Genomic DNA, 15,595 nt, shown 5'->3' on the forward strand with positions numbered 1-15,595 from the left:
CAGAGCTCACCGTAGGTTTTCAGACCATATCTGTTCTGCTCAACTAAGAGTTTCTATCTATCTAGCTAGCTCAATGTCATAATGATTCCACCTATTACCAATGTCAGACAAAGCTGGGGACATGAAACAGTAGCTTCTATTTCCAGTATAGAATTAGATATATTAGAGTACATGTAAACAGTAGCTTCTATTTCCAATATAGAATTAGATATATTAGAGTACATGTAAACAGTAGCTTCTATTTCCAATATAGAATTAGATATATTAGAGTACATGTAAACAGTAGCTTCTATTTCCAATATAGAATTAGATATATTAGAGTACATGTAAACAGTAGCTTCTATTTCCAATATAGAATTAGATATATTAGAGTACATGTAAACAGTAGCTTCTATTTCCAATATAGAATTAGATATATTAGAGTACATGTAAACAGTAGCTTCTATTTCCAATATAGAATTAGATATATTAGAGTACATGTAAACAGTAGCTTCTATTTCCAATATAGAATTAGATATATTAGAGTACATGTAAACAGTAGCTTCTATTTCCAATATAGAATTAGATATATTAGAGTACATGTAAACATTAGCTTCTATTTCCAATATAGAATTAGATATATTAGAGTACATGTAAACATTAGCTTCTATTTCCAATATAGAATTAGATATATTAGAGTACATGTAAACAGTAGCTTCTATTTCCAATATAGAATTAGATATATTAGAGTACATGTAAACAGTAGCTTCTATTTCCAATATAGAATTAGATATATTAGAGTACATGTAAACAGTGCACATCACTGAATAAGTCAGTGGTGATAGAAGGCCGTTGATATACTGCATTTGACTATGACTGTGCTTCTTACAGTTCACAGCATGTTCCGGAACAAAGCGTTCATTGTGACTCTCAGCGGTGCCTGTAAGGATGACAGTCAAAACACGGTCCTTTGCAACTGTCCCTGCTAACAAATGTTTGGTAACTTATAACAAATGTTTGGTAAAGTTATAATTATGATGCAATAGTGGCAGGTAGCCTAGTGGTTAGAGCAGTGGGCCAGTAACTGGAAGGTTGCTGAATCGAATCCCTAAGCTGACAAGGTAAAATCTGTCGTTCTGCCCCTGAACAAGGCAGTTAACCCACTGTTCCCCGGGTGCCGAAAAGACATGGATGTCGATAAAGACAGCCCCCCCCCACCTCTCTGATTCAGAGGGGTTGGGTTAAATGCGGAAGAAATATTTCAGTTGTACAACTTTCCTAATGCATTATAATACTTGTCATAAGCACATATGACATCATTATAATGTCTTTTTGCTTTTATGTATTGTGACAGCGAATACCTCTGCTTTTGAAAATGACATAATGAAACATGAAATATGAAAATGACAGAAAATTGTGAAACTAAACAGGGATATTCAATCTAATCCTCAATCCGGTAGTGACTTACCAGCGATGCGTTGAGCCACCAGGCCCTCCAGGTTGAGGTTCTCCTCCTCAGGTTCTGGCTCCTTGAGAAGGGGGGAAGAGTTGGGGAGGGGGGAGGAGGAGGTGCTGTAGCCATGATAGGGAGACCCTCCCTTGCGGTCTGGGGAGTGGGACACCACCGTCCCACCTGGGTACGAGTTCAGGGGCTTCATCTGGAGCTGTCCGAAGATGGGGGAGGAGTCAGAGGGGTAGAGGGGGGAACCAGGCCCCTGGGCTGGGTGCATGTGGTAGGGCTCGGGGGGGTGTATGGGAGTGGTGTTTGTATGGGGCTGGTACGAGGCGGACCTCGGGGGGACATACGACAGGGGAGACTCAGCCACAGGACTCTGGACGGGCGACGTTGAAACCCGGCCAGCCGTCGACCTCAGAGGCTGTCCAAAGGCATTGTAGTTAATGTTATAGCCATGGATGGCTGAGTCTGCCTGGTAGGACGGCCTGGCCAGAGATTGGGAGAAGGGGATCTGGGCTGGCCCTCCGATTCTGTTCTCACCAGAGGGGGCGCTGTAGGACTTGGGAACCTGTCCTGTGTGTGGGTCCAGATCCAGCATCAGCATGTCGAGGGCTTCGATAGACTGCTCTATGTCGTGCTGAGAGGCGGTGGGGGGGAAGTGGGGCAGACTGTGGGTGCTCTGTAAGGGAGGACCGAAGGGGTCGTCTGGCAGACTGTACTGGTGCCATGCGCTCAGCCCCCTCTGGACTGCCTCCCTGCTACTGGTGCTCCTCTCAGGGGCCCTGGGCAGCATGGGGCCTCCAGGCTCGGGGGTCCCGAAGGACTGGGAACGCTGCATACTCCCGTTCTGGTAACTGTTAGGAGAGTACTCCTCCTCCTGGGGCGAACTGGAGTCCATGATCCGCTCCTGTGCCGACGTAGAAGTCCGTACCCGATGCACCGGCATCTCCCGTAGCTTCTCTAGGTATGGCCCGTTGTTCTGCCTGTTGATGGGTATCTGTGATTGGTAGTACAGCTCTGCGGGCGTGGCCTGGCCCTCCAATGACGAGAGTGTTCCCAGACTGTCCACGCTGTTACCCTCCTGACTGATGTGCAGCTCCTCGTCCAAAATGTCCGTCTCACGCTCTTCGGCGGAGGGGGCTGCAATGAGCCGGGTATGCCCGCTGACGTGCACCTGGGCTGGGACAAGGTGGCGTACTGCCCCCCCGGGGCTGGTGGAGGTAGCCAGGTAGGTCTGGCGGTGGAGCATGGGGGCCTCAAGGCCACTCAGAAGCTGGTCCAACTCTCTCTTCTCCTGGGGACTGAGAGGGGGATGAATGGGCGTGTTGTGGTTCTGGTTGGTGTTCACCGCTCCATGCAGCAACAGACTGTGGTCATCGGTGCGATCGGTTTTGACGGATGCTGTCGAGTTCCCAGAGTCGCTGCTGACCGACAGGGCGTGGTCGACTGCGGGCAGGGAGGCGTGGCCCACTACCGGGATGGTGCGGTCAGAACTTGGGAGGGTGTGGTTAGGGTGTTGGGGGGTGTGGTCTGCGTTGGTTAGGGGGTGGTCGAGGACGGGAAGACCGTTGATTGTGACCACTCCATCGAGGGACTCTTTCTTGTGGACTCGGGCATACAGGCTGCCGTCGACGGGGCCTTGGGTGTGAACAGCGTCTGAAAGAGAGAAGAAGAATACATGCTATTAAAAGGTGCACAAACAAAGAGGAGAATCAAACACATTTCTGATTTTGAAAACTCCTCACAAATGACCCAACATCACAGTGACTTTCACACCACAGGGACTTGTGCCTGACTCCTAACTGTTTCCTGAGACTGGACCACGACAGCTAGTCCCCCATGGAAAAGAGAATTCACTCCATCCTCCAAGGAGACACAACTAAATGGAAGCTTAAGTCAACACAACATATTATTTATCTAATACAGTAGTGTTGAGTGCATATATGTATCGTATATGTATCATATATGTATCGTTTAGCTCAAGGTACTAAACAATATCATAACCTCCATCGATAAAAAACAGTACTGTGCAGCCGTCTTCATCGACCTGACCAAGGCTTTCGACTCTGTCAATTATCATATTCTCATCGGCAGACTCAGTAGCCTCAGTTTTTCTAATGACTGCCTTGCCTGGTTCACCAACTACTTTCCAGACAGAGTTCAGTGTGTCAAATCGGAGGGCATGTTGTCCGGTCCTCTGGCAGTCTCTATGGGGGTGCCACAGGGTTCAATTCTCGGGATGACTCTTTTCTCCGTATATATCAATGATGTTGCTCTTGCTGCGGGCGATTCCCTGATCCACCTCTACGCAGACGACACCATTCTGTATACTTCTGGCCCTTCCTTGGACACTGTGCTATCTAACCTCCAAACGATCTTCAATGCCATACAACACTCTTTCTGTGGCCTTCAACTGCTCTTAAACGCTAGTAAAACCAAATGCATGCTTTTCAACCGTTCGCTGCCTGCACCCGCACGCCCGACTAGCATCACCACCTTGGATGGTTCCGACCTAGAAAATGTGGACATCTATAAGTACCTAGGTGTCTGGCTAAACTGTAAACTCTCCTTCCAGACTCATATCAAACATCTCAAATCAAATCTAGTGTCGGCTTTCTATTCCGCAACAAAGCCTCCTTCACTCACGCCGCCAAACTTACCCTAGTAAAACTGACTATCCTACCAATCCTCGACTTCGGCGATGTCATCTACAAAATAGCTTCCAATACTCTACTCAGAAAACTGGATGCAGTTTATCACAGTGCCATCCGTTTTGTTACTAAAGCACCTTATACCACCCACCACTGCGACCTGTATGCTCTAGTCAGCTGGCCCTCGCTACATATTCATCGCCAGACCCACTGGCTCCAGGTCATCTACAAGTCCATGCTAGGTAAAGCTCCGCCTAGGTAAAGTTCACTGGTCACGATGGCAACACCCACCCGTAGCACTCACTCCAGCAGGTGTATCTCACTGATCATCCCTAAAGCCAACACCTCATTTGGCCGCCTTTCCTTACAGTTCTCTGCTGCCTGTGACTGGAACGAATTGCAAAAATCGCTGAAGTTGGAGACTTTTATCTCCCTCACCAACTTTAAACATCTGCTATCTGAGCAGCTAACCGATCGCTGCAGCTGTACATAGTCCATCGGTAAATAGCCCACCCATTTTATCTACCTCATCCCCATACTGTTTTTATTTATTTACTTTTCTGCTCTTTTGCACACCAGTATCTCTACCTGCACATGACCATCTGATCATTTATCACTCCAGTGTTAATCTGCTAAATTGTAATTATTCGCCTACTTCCTCAAGCCTTTTGCACACAATGTATATAGACTATTTTTTTTCTACTGTGTTATTGACTTGTTACTTGTTTTCTCCATGTGTAACTCTGTGTTGTCTGTTCACACTGCTATGCTTTATCTTGGCCAGGTCGCAGTTGTAAATTAGAACTTGTTCTCAACTAGCCTACCTGGTTAAATAAAGGTGAAATAAAAATAAATAAAAAATATACATACACATCCAGGCCTTTCAGCCCTAAACACATGGAGCCTCCAGCCCACCATAACAGCTCTGGCTCTGGCTCTGGTATAAGTACATTAGGGGTCCAAGCATCCCAGTCCAGGACCTGTCATGGACTGATCAGGCAGCACAACCCTACATGGCGTGATCCCCGCACCACCGTCTGTGGAACATCTCCTAGACACAGTGCACCAACTCGCCATGGCAACGGCATAATTACCACATCAGAATTGCCAGATTCTTCAATATCAGAATCTACAGTATGTGAGAGCACCAGAATTCCTATGTTATATATACAGTGTATGCCATTTCACATATCCTGTGTCTATCTATATGAACGCAGCACGTTTCATTTGCTGAGGTGATTTTGTCACTGAGTAACTGTTTTTATGCATCGATGTCAGCATGCTGTGTATAATCCTCAGATGTTCTCCCATGCAGATGGGTTGGTTACATCACTCTTGATTTACGGCCAGCATTTCCGCTAATAGGAACCTCTCAAGTTTGGCAGGAGTCCCTGGCAACCTCCAGCACCCATTTCCTGGACCAATCACTCCACCAACCAAATCCTCAACGTCTGGTCTCACAACAGCTCTAAACTTGAACATGTCTGATGATGAAGGATGGCATAAGATCAAGAGGCATGTTTCAAACAATATGAGGCCCAATATGAGACCAGAAACTCAGGTTCATAATGATTACAATACCCTGCATCATCTTTGTTCTCCTATAAACCTCTCCAGAATATTTTCAGGACCATATTGACCACACACACACACACACACACACACACACACACACACACACACACACACACACACACACACACACACACACACACACACACACACACACACACACACACACACACACACACACACACACACACACACACACACACACACACACACACACACACACACACACATCTCAAAAAGAACCCCCTTCTCTTTCAACAGCTGCTTAGAGGAACATGTGATATCTGGTCATCGGGAGCAGCTTCTGAACATCAGCACAGCAGGGTGTTAGTTGGTGGGGGGGTTCCACAGTGACACATGGAGAGGTTCTCTGACCACAGCTATTTACGAGGCCATGTCAACAATGCTACAGTAGCAGAATGAGAGAGAGGGGGAGAGAGAGTGAGAGAAAGAGAAGAGGGAGAAAGCTACCCTTGCTTACCCACCAGAACACACTGTTCCTTATTTTTGTAGAGAAATTATAGTGCTCCTGATATTGCCTGCAAAATACTTCCCAGTCCAGAACAGTTTGACTGATAACCTACTTCAAGCCAAGTCCAAGTCCTGAATCAACTCCCATGAAAGCTTTTCTTACCTGGAGATTTCTTCTCTTCCTCCTTCCTTTCTGTGTTTTCTTTCCTTTAGTTAGATGAAATAGAGTTGCCCTTTGCCATCACACTTGGTTTGGTTGAGATGAAGGGGAGAAATCCTTCACTAGGCTATGATTCAAATGATACTGAGTTGGCATAGCCTACCCCTCCCTCTCTCATTGGTTGGGAGGAGACAGAGATGTGCCACCCTTCACCTATCGATGTTGGGATTGGGCGAGGTGGGGTGGAGCTAGTCCATTCCCTGGGGAGTTGAACTATGAGTTGTGAGCTGGTCCAGTGGAATCTGTCAGTTCCTTCCTGGCATTGGGAGTTTCCTAAAACTACAACACCCACGCAGCTAACCACCCTGAGCCCTGGCCTGGACCCACCCCTACACACTGACATCACTCACACTGGGGTGTCCCTGGCCTCTCTCTCTAGTAATCTATCTGTCTCTAGGTCTCCCTCTCTCTCTCACACACACACACACACACACACACACACACACACACACACACACACACACACACACACACACACACACACACACACACACACACACACACACACACACACACACACACACACACACACACACACACACACACACACACACACACACACACACACACACACACACACACACACACACACACACACTCTCTCTGAGAGTTTGCCTCCTACAGAAGAGGGGAGACCCTTATTCTCAGAGACTGGGATCATTCCATGGAGAAAACCCAAACACCAGAGGGGTTTCCAGCTGTTGGTGTCTGTTCTGTTAGGAGGAACACATCTCTGTTCTGTTAGGAGAGACAGATCTCTGTTCTGTTAGGAGAGGCAGATCTCTGTTCTGTTAGGAGAGGCAGATATCTGTTCTGTTAGGAGAGGCAGATCTCTGTTCTGTTAGGAGAGGCAGATCTCTGTTCTGTTAGGAGGGACAGATCTCTGTTCTGTTAGGAGAGACAGATATGTTTTGTTAGGAGAGACATATCTCTGTTCTGGTAGGGGAGGCAGATATCTGTTCTGTTAGGAGAGGCAGATCGCTGTTCTGTTAGGAGAGACAGATCTCTGTTCTGTTAGGAGAGACATATCTCTGTTCTGGTAGCAGAGGCAGATCTCTGTTCTGTTAGGAGAGACATATCTCTGTTCTGTTAGGAGAGTCAAATCTCTGTTCTGTTAGGAGAGGCAGATCTCTGTTCTGTTAGGAGAGGCATATCTCTGTTCTGTTAGGAGAGTCAAATCTCTGTTCTGTTAGGAGGGGCAGATCTCTATTCTGTTTGGAGAGTCAGATCTATGTTCTGTTAGGAGAGTCAAATCTCTGTTCTGTTAGGAGAGTCAAGATCTCTGTTCTGTTAGGAGAGGCAGATCTCTGTTCTGTTAGGAGAGGCATATCTCTGTTCTGTTAGGAGAGTCAGATCTCTGTTCTGTTAGGAGAGTCAAATCTCTGTTCTGTTAGGAGGGGCAGTTCTCTATTCTGTTTGGAGAGTTTGATCTCTGTTCTGTTAGGAGAGACAAATCTCTGTTCTGTTAGGAGTGGCAGATCTCTGTTCTGTTAGGAGAGTCAAATCTCTGTGCTGTTAGGAGGGGCAGATCTCTATTCTGTTTGGAGAGGCAGATCCCTGTTCTGTCAGGAGGGGCAGCTCTCTGGAAAAAATAAACTATGACTGGACATGGTGACATTTAAAAACTCACAAAGTCTAGGGAAGAGAGGAAAGAGAGGAAAGAGAGGAAAGAGAGGAAAGAGAGGGAAGAGAGGAAATAGAGGAAATAGAGGAAAGAGAGGAAAGAGAGGAAAGAGAGGAAAGAGAGGGAAGAGAGGGAAGAGAGGGAAGAGAGGAAAGAGAGGAAAGAGAGGAAAGAGAGGAAAGAGAGGGAAGAGAGGAAATAGAGGAAAGAGAGGAAAGAGAGGAAAGAGAGGAAAGAGAGGAAAGAGAGGAAAGAGAGGAAAGAGAGGAAGAGAGGAAAGAGAGGAAAGAGAGGAAAGAGAGGAAAGAGAGGAAAGAGAGGAAGAGAGGGAAGAGAGGAAAGAGAGGAAAGAGAGGAAAGAGAGGAAAGAGAGGAAAGAGAGGGAAGAGAGGAAAGAGAGGGAAGAGCGGGAAGAGAGGAAAGAGAGGGAAGAGAGGGAAGAGAGGAAAGAGAGGAAAGAGAGGAAAGAGAGGGAAGAGAGGAAAGAGAGGAAGGAAGAGAGGGAAGAGAGAGGAAGAGAGGAAAGAGAGGGAAGAGAGGAAAGAGAGGAAAGAGAGGAAAGAGAGGAAAGAGAGGGAAGAGGAAAGAGAGAGGAAGAGAGGAAAGAGAGGAAAGAGAGGAAAGAGAGGAAAGAGAGGAAGAGAGGAAGAGAGGAAAGAGAGGGAAGAGAGGAAAGAGAGGGAAGAGAGGGAAGAGAGGGAAGAGAGGAAAGAGAGGAAGAGAGGGAAGAGAGGAAAGAGAGGAAAGAGAGGGAAGAGAGGGAAGAGAGGGAAGAGAGGGAAGAGAGGAAAGAGAGGGAAGAGAGGGAAGAGAGGAAAGAGAGGGAAGAGAGGGAAGAGAGGGAAGAGAGGGAAGAGAGGAAAGAGAGGAAAGAGAGGGAAGAGAGGGAAGAGAGGGAAGAGAGGGAAGAGAGGAAAGAGAGGAAAGAGAGGGAAGAGAGGAAGAGCGGAAAGAGAGGAAAGAGAGGAAAGAGAGGGAAGAGAGGAAAGAGAGGGAAGAGAGGGAAGAGAGGAAAGAGAGGAAAGAGAGGAAATACTTGGGAGGATAACTGAGAAAGAGGGAGAGGCTCCCAAACTGTGGTCCGTGACTCACTGGTGGTACATGATCACATGACATATTTTCTGGTACCAAAATAGCCTGGTTGTAATCCTCAAATACACTCATGCTTTTAATTATGGTCCGTGAGGGAAATGTATGGGAACCTGTTGTCTATACCCATCAGCACCTTCAATCGTCTCTATAGTTTATTTGAACAACGAGACTTTCTTGTCTCACAAGTGACTTATTTAGATTTTTGTCGAAGGCCGAAGGGTTCGACACATTCTCTTCACTCAGAAAGGACGTGTTTCAAAGTGCGAGGGGAATGACTGGAACTCTGCAGACGAGCGTCACGGGGGCACGACCTTCACATTTACCTCACCCGTGTGGCGTGCGTTAGTACAGGCACCCAGAAACACACACACACAAACACGACTGATATAAACCACAATGCCCATGGTCTCAAAGAGGATCTTTATACTTAGCAGCTTTGTGTGTTATTCACACACACACATTCCTATGTGTCTAAGTTGAAAGCAACAGCAGAATTTTGGTGAGCTGGGCTTTCTCTATTATTAAAAACAAAGAATATGTAAAGATGTGTGAGTTTTGATGTATGGGAGAGTTCACCGCCATCATTGGAATACGTTGATGATGGATGTATGTTGTGTATAGAATCAACATATTCCTGCTCAGCTGGAAGTGAGAATTGCTGGGGTGGGTTTAAGTATAGATTCACAGGCCTTTAAAAAAACAGGGTCCATTTTTAGTATAGTAAGTCCTTAGCTGTACCTAGCCAGGCGATAGCTGTGGCTTTGAAACAAAGACTACGCCATAAATCTCTTCCAACATGAATCTGCCCAGCAGGAATAGCTAGTTAGGGTAGTCAGCTAAAGTAGATGCCATTCCCCTAAGACTACACTGAGATGAGGTACACTGTTTGTCCATTAGTTGAATTTAGGCCTACAGTTACTATCAGTGACGAGACAGACATTTCTTCTGAGTGGGTCACAAATAGGACAGAGTTGACAGGACAGAGTTGACAGGACGGAGTTCACAGGACGGAGTTGACAGGACGGAGTAGACAGGACAGAGTTGACAGGACGGAGTTGACAGGACGGAGTAGACAGGACGGAGTAGACAGGACGGAGTAGACAGGACGGAGTTGACAGGACGGAGTTGACAGGACGGAGTTGACAGGACGGAGTTGACCGGACAGAGGTGACAGGACAGAGTTGACAGGACAGAGTTGACAGGAGCGAGATGACAGGACAGAGTTGACCAGACAGAGTTGACCGGACAGAGTTGACCGGACAGAGTTGACGGGACAGAGTTGACGGGACAGAGATGACAGGACAGAGTTGACCGGACAGAGTTGACGGGACAGAGTTGACGGGACAGAGTTGACGGGACAGAGTTGACAGGACAGAGTTGACAGGACAGAGATGACAGGACAGAGTTGACCGGACAGAGTTGACCGGACAGAGTTGACAGGACAGAGTTGACGGGACAGAGTTGACGGGACAGAGTTGACAGGACAGAGTTAACAGGCTCATATATAGACATAGTTTGGGGCTAACATGAGAGATGGACATCATTAGCCTTCCATTCATGTATCATTCAATTGACTTAGCCAATGGTTCCTCAGAGGCCTTGTGGAGTGCGAGGCTCGTAAGACACAGGCATGCACGCATACACATACAGTGCCTTCGGAAAGTATTCAGACCCCTTGACTTTTTCCACATTTTCCTACATTAAAGCCTTACTCTAAAATGATTCAATATTTTTTCCCCTCATCAATCTACACACAAAACCCCCTAATGACAAAGTGAAAACCGTTTTTTAGACATTTTTGCCAAACAGATACCAGACCCTTTGCTATGAGACTCGAAATTGAGCTCAGGTGCATCCTGTTTCCATTGATCATCCTTGAGATGTTTCTAGAACTTGATTGGAGTCCACCTGTGGGAAATTGAATTGATTGGACATGATTTGGAAAGGCACAGACCTGTCTATATAAGGTCCCACAGTTGACAGTGCATGTCAAAATCCAAGCCATGAGGTCAAAGGAATTGTCCGTAGAGCTCAGAGACATATTGTGCCGAGGAACAGATCTAGGGAAGGGTAACAAAAAATGTCTGCAACATTGAAGGTCCCCAAGAACACAGTGGGCTCCATCATTCTTAAATGGAAGAAGTTTGGACACACCAAGGCTGAGCAATCGGGAGAGAAGCGCCTTAGTCGGGGAGATGACCAAGAACCCGATGGTCACTCTGACAGAGCTCCAGAGTTCCTCTGTGGAGATGGGAGAACCTTACAGAAAAATCATATCTGCAGCACTTCACCAATCGTGACTTTATGGTTGAGTGGCCAGACGGAAGCCACTCCTCAGTAAAAAGCACATGACAGCCCGCTTGGAATTTTCCAAAAGGCACCTAAAGACTCTCAGACCATGAGAAACAAGATTATCTGGTCTGATGAAACCAAGATTGCGTCACATCTGGAGGAAACCCGGCACCATTCCTACGGTGAAGCATGGTGGTGGCAGCATCATGTCTGGAGGAAACCCGGCACCATCCCTACGGTGAAGCATGGTGGTGGCAGCATCATGTCTGGAGGAAACCCGGCACCATCCCTACGGTGAAGCATGGTGGTGGCAGTATCATGCTGTGGGGTAATTTTTCAGTGGCAGGGACTGGGAGACTAGTCAGGATCAAGGCAAAGATGAACAGAGCAAAGTACAGAGAGATCCTTGATGAACCTGCTCAAGAGCGCTCCAACAGGACAACGATCCTAAGCACACAGCCAAGACAACGCAGGAGTGGCTTTGGGACAAGTCTCTGAATGCCCTAAAGGTGGCCCAGCCAGAACCCAGACTTGAACCCAATCAAACATCTCTGAAGAGACCTGAACATCTCTTCAGCGACGCTCCCCATCCAACCTGACAGAGCTTGAGAGGATCTGCAGAGAGTAATGGGAGAAACTCCCCAAATACAGGTGTGCAAAGCTTGTAGCTTCCGACCTAAGAAGAAGCTGCAATCGCAGCCCAAGGTGCTTCAACAAAGTACTAAATAAAGGGTCTGAATGCTTATGTAAATATGATTTTTCAGTTTTGCAAACATTTCTAAAAACCTGTTTTTACTTTGTCATTATGGGGTATTGTTGTAGATTGATGAGGAAAAAACACAATTTAATCAATTTTAGAATAAGGCTGTAAAGTAACAAAATGTTGAAAAAGTCAAGTGGTTTGCATACTTTCCGAATGCACTCTATACACACTTAATCCCCCCCCCCCCCCCCTGACACACACTCTCTCCCCCCCACACACAAACAGCACCTGCCTTTTCCTATTCTTCTCCTATGGTGACGTGTTCTGCGGTGAAAGCGCGTGGAAGTACGATGCCACAGTGTGTCTCATTCACACATGACCGATTGGGAAGCCATTAACGTGCCATTAAAACAGCCCGGCTCATAACACCTGTGGCCAAATGGTTTATGTGAAAAAGACAATGTTTCACAGCTACTGTTATTACCCTATCAAATGTGCTACTCACATCAGCTACTGTTATTTCCCTATCAAATGTGCTACTCACATCAGCTACTGTTATTACCCTATCACATGTGCTACTCACATCAGCTACTGTTATTACCCTATCAAATGTGCTACTCACATCAGCTACTTCATGGAACAATCGTTTTACTGTTTACATAGAGTTCCCTTCAAACACATAGTAATAATGATCCCGGAATAATTGTTGAGTATTGACGCAGTTAAGTGCCAGAAAAAATACACCTGTTGTAGTTTTTTCATTTATACACAACTATCTCCCGTGGTCAGATTCGATGTGTACTGTAGACCGAAGGTTAATCACAGAGCTGACCAAATTATACAAGATTTTACTTCTGAGTTAACTGAGATTAATGCACAACCAATGTCCCCAAATGATTTGCCTCAGAGTCTGGTCACTCAGGTCTATATGTTAATACCCAGGAAACACAAACTAGCTGTATATTGCTAAGCTAACTCGTACAACCTACAAGGTCCCTGCTACACATAGCCCAGGACCAATAAACAAACAAATCAATCAGTAGCTCATAGACAAGCTAGCATCGCAGCTAGCCTAGCAGGCTAACCACAGGATGGCTGGGTTGGGTTTGGAAGTGTCATTGGGTCACAGTGTCTGTGTCTAAGGGTTTGGACCAGGGACACTGTCTGTCCGTCCGTCCGTCCGTGTCTCTGTCCCTCTGGGTTCACTGTTGTCCTGATAAAAAGTGTGGGTAAATACTACAGCCCACTAAAAGACAAATCCCCTGCTGGGTGGCTACTGATTGTGCTAAACTAGCTAGCAGCACCGTGGCAGAACCTCCATGGTGTGACTGGATGAAGACAAGAACAACAGTGTTGTGGATCTGGTAAGGAGTTAACCTAATATCCCCTCAGATGATCAAGTGGAACAGAGAACACTGGCTAAAAAAGATATATAGATATGGACACTGAGAAAGAAAGACACACATTAGAGAATGAGAACATACACTCTCACACACACCACCCAAACGTGTTCCTCAGAAAAGTTCCTGTTCCTCTGAGTGTGTGAGAGGAATGTGGTGTAGAAGTCTTCCTTGCGGTGTGCTCTGGGTCTGACCGTATGGGATACACGTTACTCTCATAAATTCCCAACCCACAACCCCACAGCTCACTACACGCATAGAGAAACACACACGAAAGCCCCTCTCTCCTCACACATACTCTCTCACATACACAGCACTGTTTAAGGGAAATAGTTGACCTGTGCCGCGGGTCTTTCGGGTCTTACTGATGAGGGGGAGAGGAAACGGGACAACACGGGGTTAGCGGGGGGCAAACAGGAACAAACCGGGGCCTGTAAAACCAGGAAGGAAGGCATGCTGCTAGAGAGAGGGGCATGATGGGATGAAAACAGCAGGTCCTGGAGGCTAGTTAAATACATAAACAAACAATACTAAAACCGCACAGTCAGTCACACATCTAAAACAGCCACAGAGAGAGAGAGGGGAGGGAGGGAGGGAGGGAGGGAGGGAGGGAGGGAGGGAGGGAGGGAGGGAGGGAGGGAGGGAGGGAGGGAGGGAGGGAGGGAGAGAGAGAGAGAGAGAGAGAAAGAGAAACCCACATAGAGAAAGCTCTACAAAGAGAGAGAGGAGGACAGAAATAGATGAAAAGTTAAAGAATAATGAGAAAAATCTGCAGCCGGTCTAGAAGCACAGTATAAAACTAAGGGTCTGTCTGTAGTTGCCCCCTGCACACTGTCTCTCCCATAAACAGTTCAAATTAGTATTTGGCGACAATAAGCTGATCCTGGATCTGTGCCTATTGGGCAACGTTGGTTGCTGGCCAGGTGTGAATCACCCTGACCAGCAACAGCCCCTAGCTGTCATCTCAGCCACACACCACACAGACAACACGTCCCCGTTAGATGATGTCATGGCCTGACTCTGCCAGACAGCCTAAAGGCGTCTCTCTACGGGACATGACACCCACCTCAGCAGGAACGGGCTTTGATATCGCTGTGCCAACCAGCAGTCTGAATTCCAGAGCCGAGTAGACGGGTGGCCTCATGAAGATGGTTTAATGACAAACACTAGGGCTAGTCGATCTATTTGTGGGTCGGTCTGTGGGTCGGTCTGTGGGAGGGTCTGTCTGTCTGTCTGTCTGTCTGTCTGTCTGTCTGTCTGTCTGTCTGTCTGTCTGTCTGTCTGTCTGTCTGTCTGTCTGTCTGTCTGTCTGTCTGTCTGTCTGTCTGTCTGTCTGTCTGTCTGTCTGTCTGTCTGTCTGTCTGTCTGTCTGTCTGTCTGTCAGTCAGTCAGTCAGTCAGTCAAAGAGGTGTTGTGACAGCCGTATCAGCATGAGTGGTAAAGATAACTGTCATGGAGATGTCTGTCAACTTGTCAGCCTGTCTGTCTGTCTTTCTGTCTGTCAGCCCTTCTGTATTTGGTAGTAATATCATGGAAGTCATATCAGTAACTGAACTAAAGATTACATGTCATGGTGTCTGCCTATCTTTCTGTCTGGGAGTTGACGACTGTCTGCAAGGATCACTGGAAGATCCAGACTCTGGTATACCCCTAAAATAATACCTATACGCCATCGCTGTAAATGGTATAGAGAGTCAGAGAGAGACTGTGAGAGCTGAGGTAGCAAGGAGCCAGAGAGAGACAGTGAGAGCTGAGGTAGCAAGGAGCCAGAGAGAGACAGTGAGAGCTGAGGTAGCAAGGAGCCAGAGAGAGACAGTGAGAGCTGAGGTAGCAAGGAGCCAGAGAGAGACAGTGAGAGCTGAGGTAGCAAGGAGCCAGATAGAGACAGTGAGAGCTGAGGTAGCAAGGAGCCAGAGAGAGACAGTGAGAGGCGATGTAGGAGGGAGACAGTGAATGACAGGGGATAGTTGAGGTATGGAGGGACAATCATAGTTGAAGTAGGGGCAGGGATGATGACACTGAGGGATGGAGAGATAACTGAGTCAGATATGAGGTAGCTGAGGTATGGGGGGAAATTGAGGGACAGAGAGATAGCTGAGTCAGATATGTGGTAGCTGAGGTATGGAGGGACAGTG

General features: G+C 47.0%; 1 protein-coding gene across 15 annotated transcripts in view; it reads right to left on the reverse strand.

Moving 5' to 3' along the window:
• LOC124011440 (tensin-like) overlaps window positions 1-15,595 on the reverse strand; it is a 335,052-nt gene that overhangs the window by 13,399 nt on the left and 306,058 nt on the right. For all 15 annotated transcript variants that reach the window (XM_046324825.1, XM_046324821.1, XM_046324823.1 and 12 more), the window contains one exon: window positions 1,448-3,091. In XM_046324825.1, coding sequence (XP_046180781.1) covers window positions 1,448-3,091 — 1,644 coding nt within the window. The remainder of the gene's footprint in view (window positions 1-1,447; window positions 3,092-15,595) is intronic.

This window comes from Oncorhynchus gorbuscha, linkage group LG23, assembly GCF_021184085.1.
Source record: "Oncorhynchus gorbuscha isolate QuinsamMale2020 ecotype Even-year linkage group LG23, OgorEven_v1.0, whole genome shotgun sequence".
Lineage (NCBI taxonomy): Eukaryota > Metazoa > Chordata > Actinopteri > Salmoniformes > Salmonidae > Oncorhynchus > Oncorhynchus gorbuscha.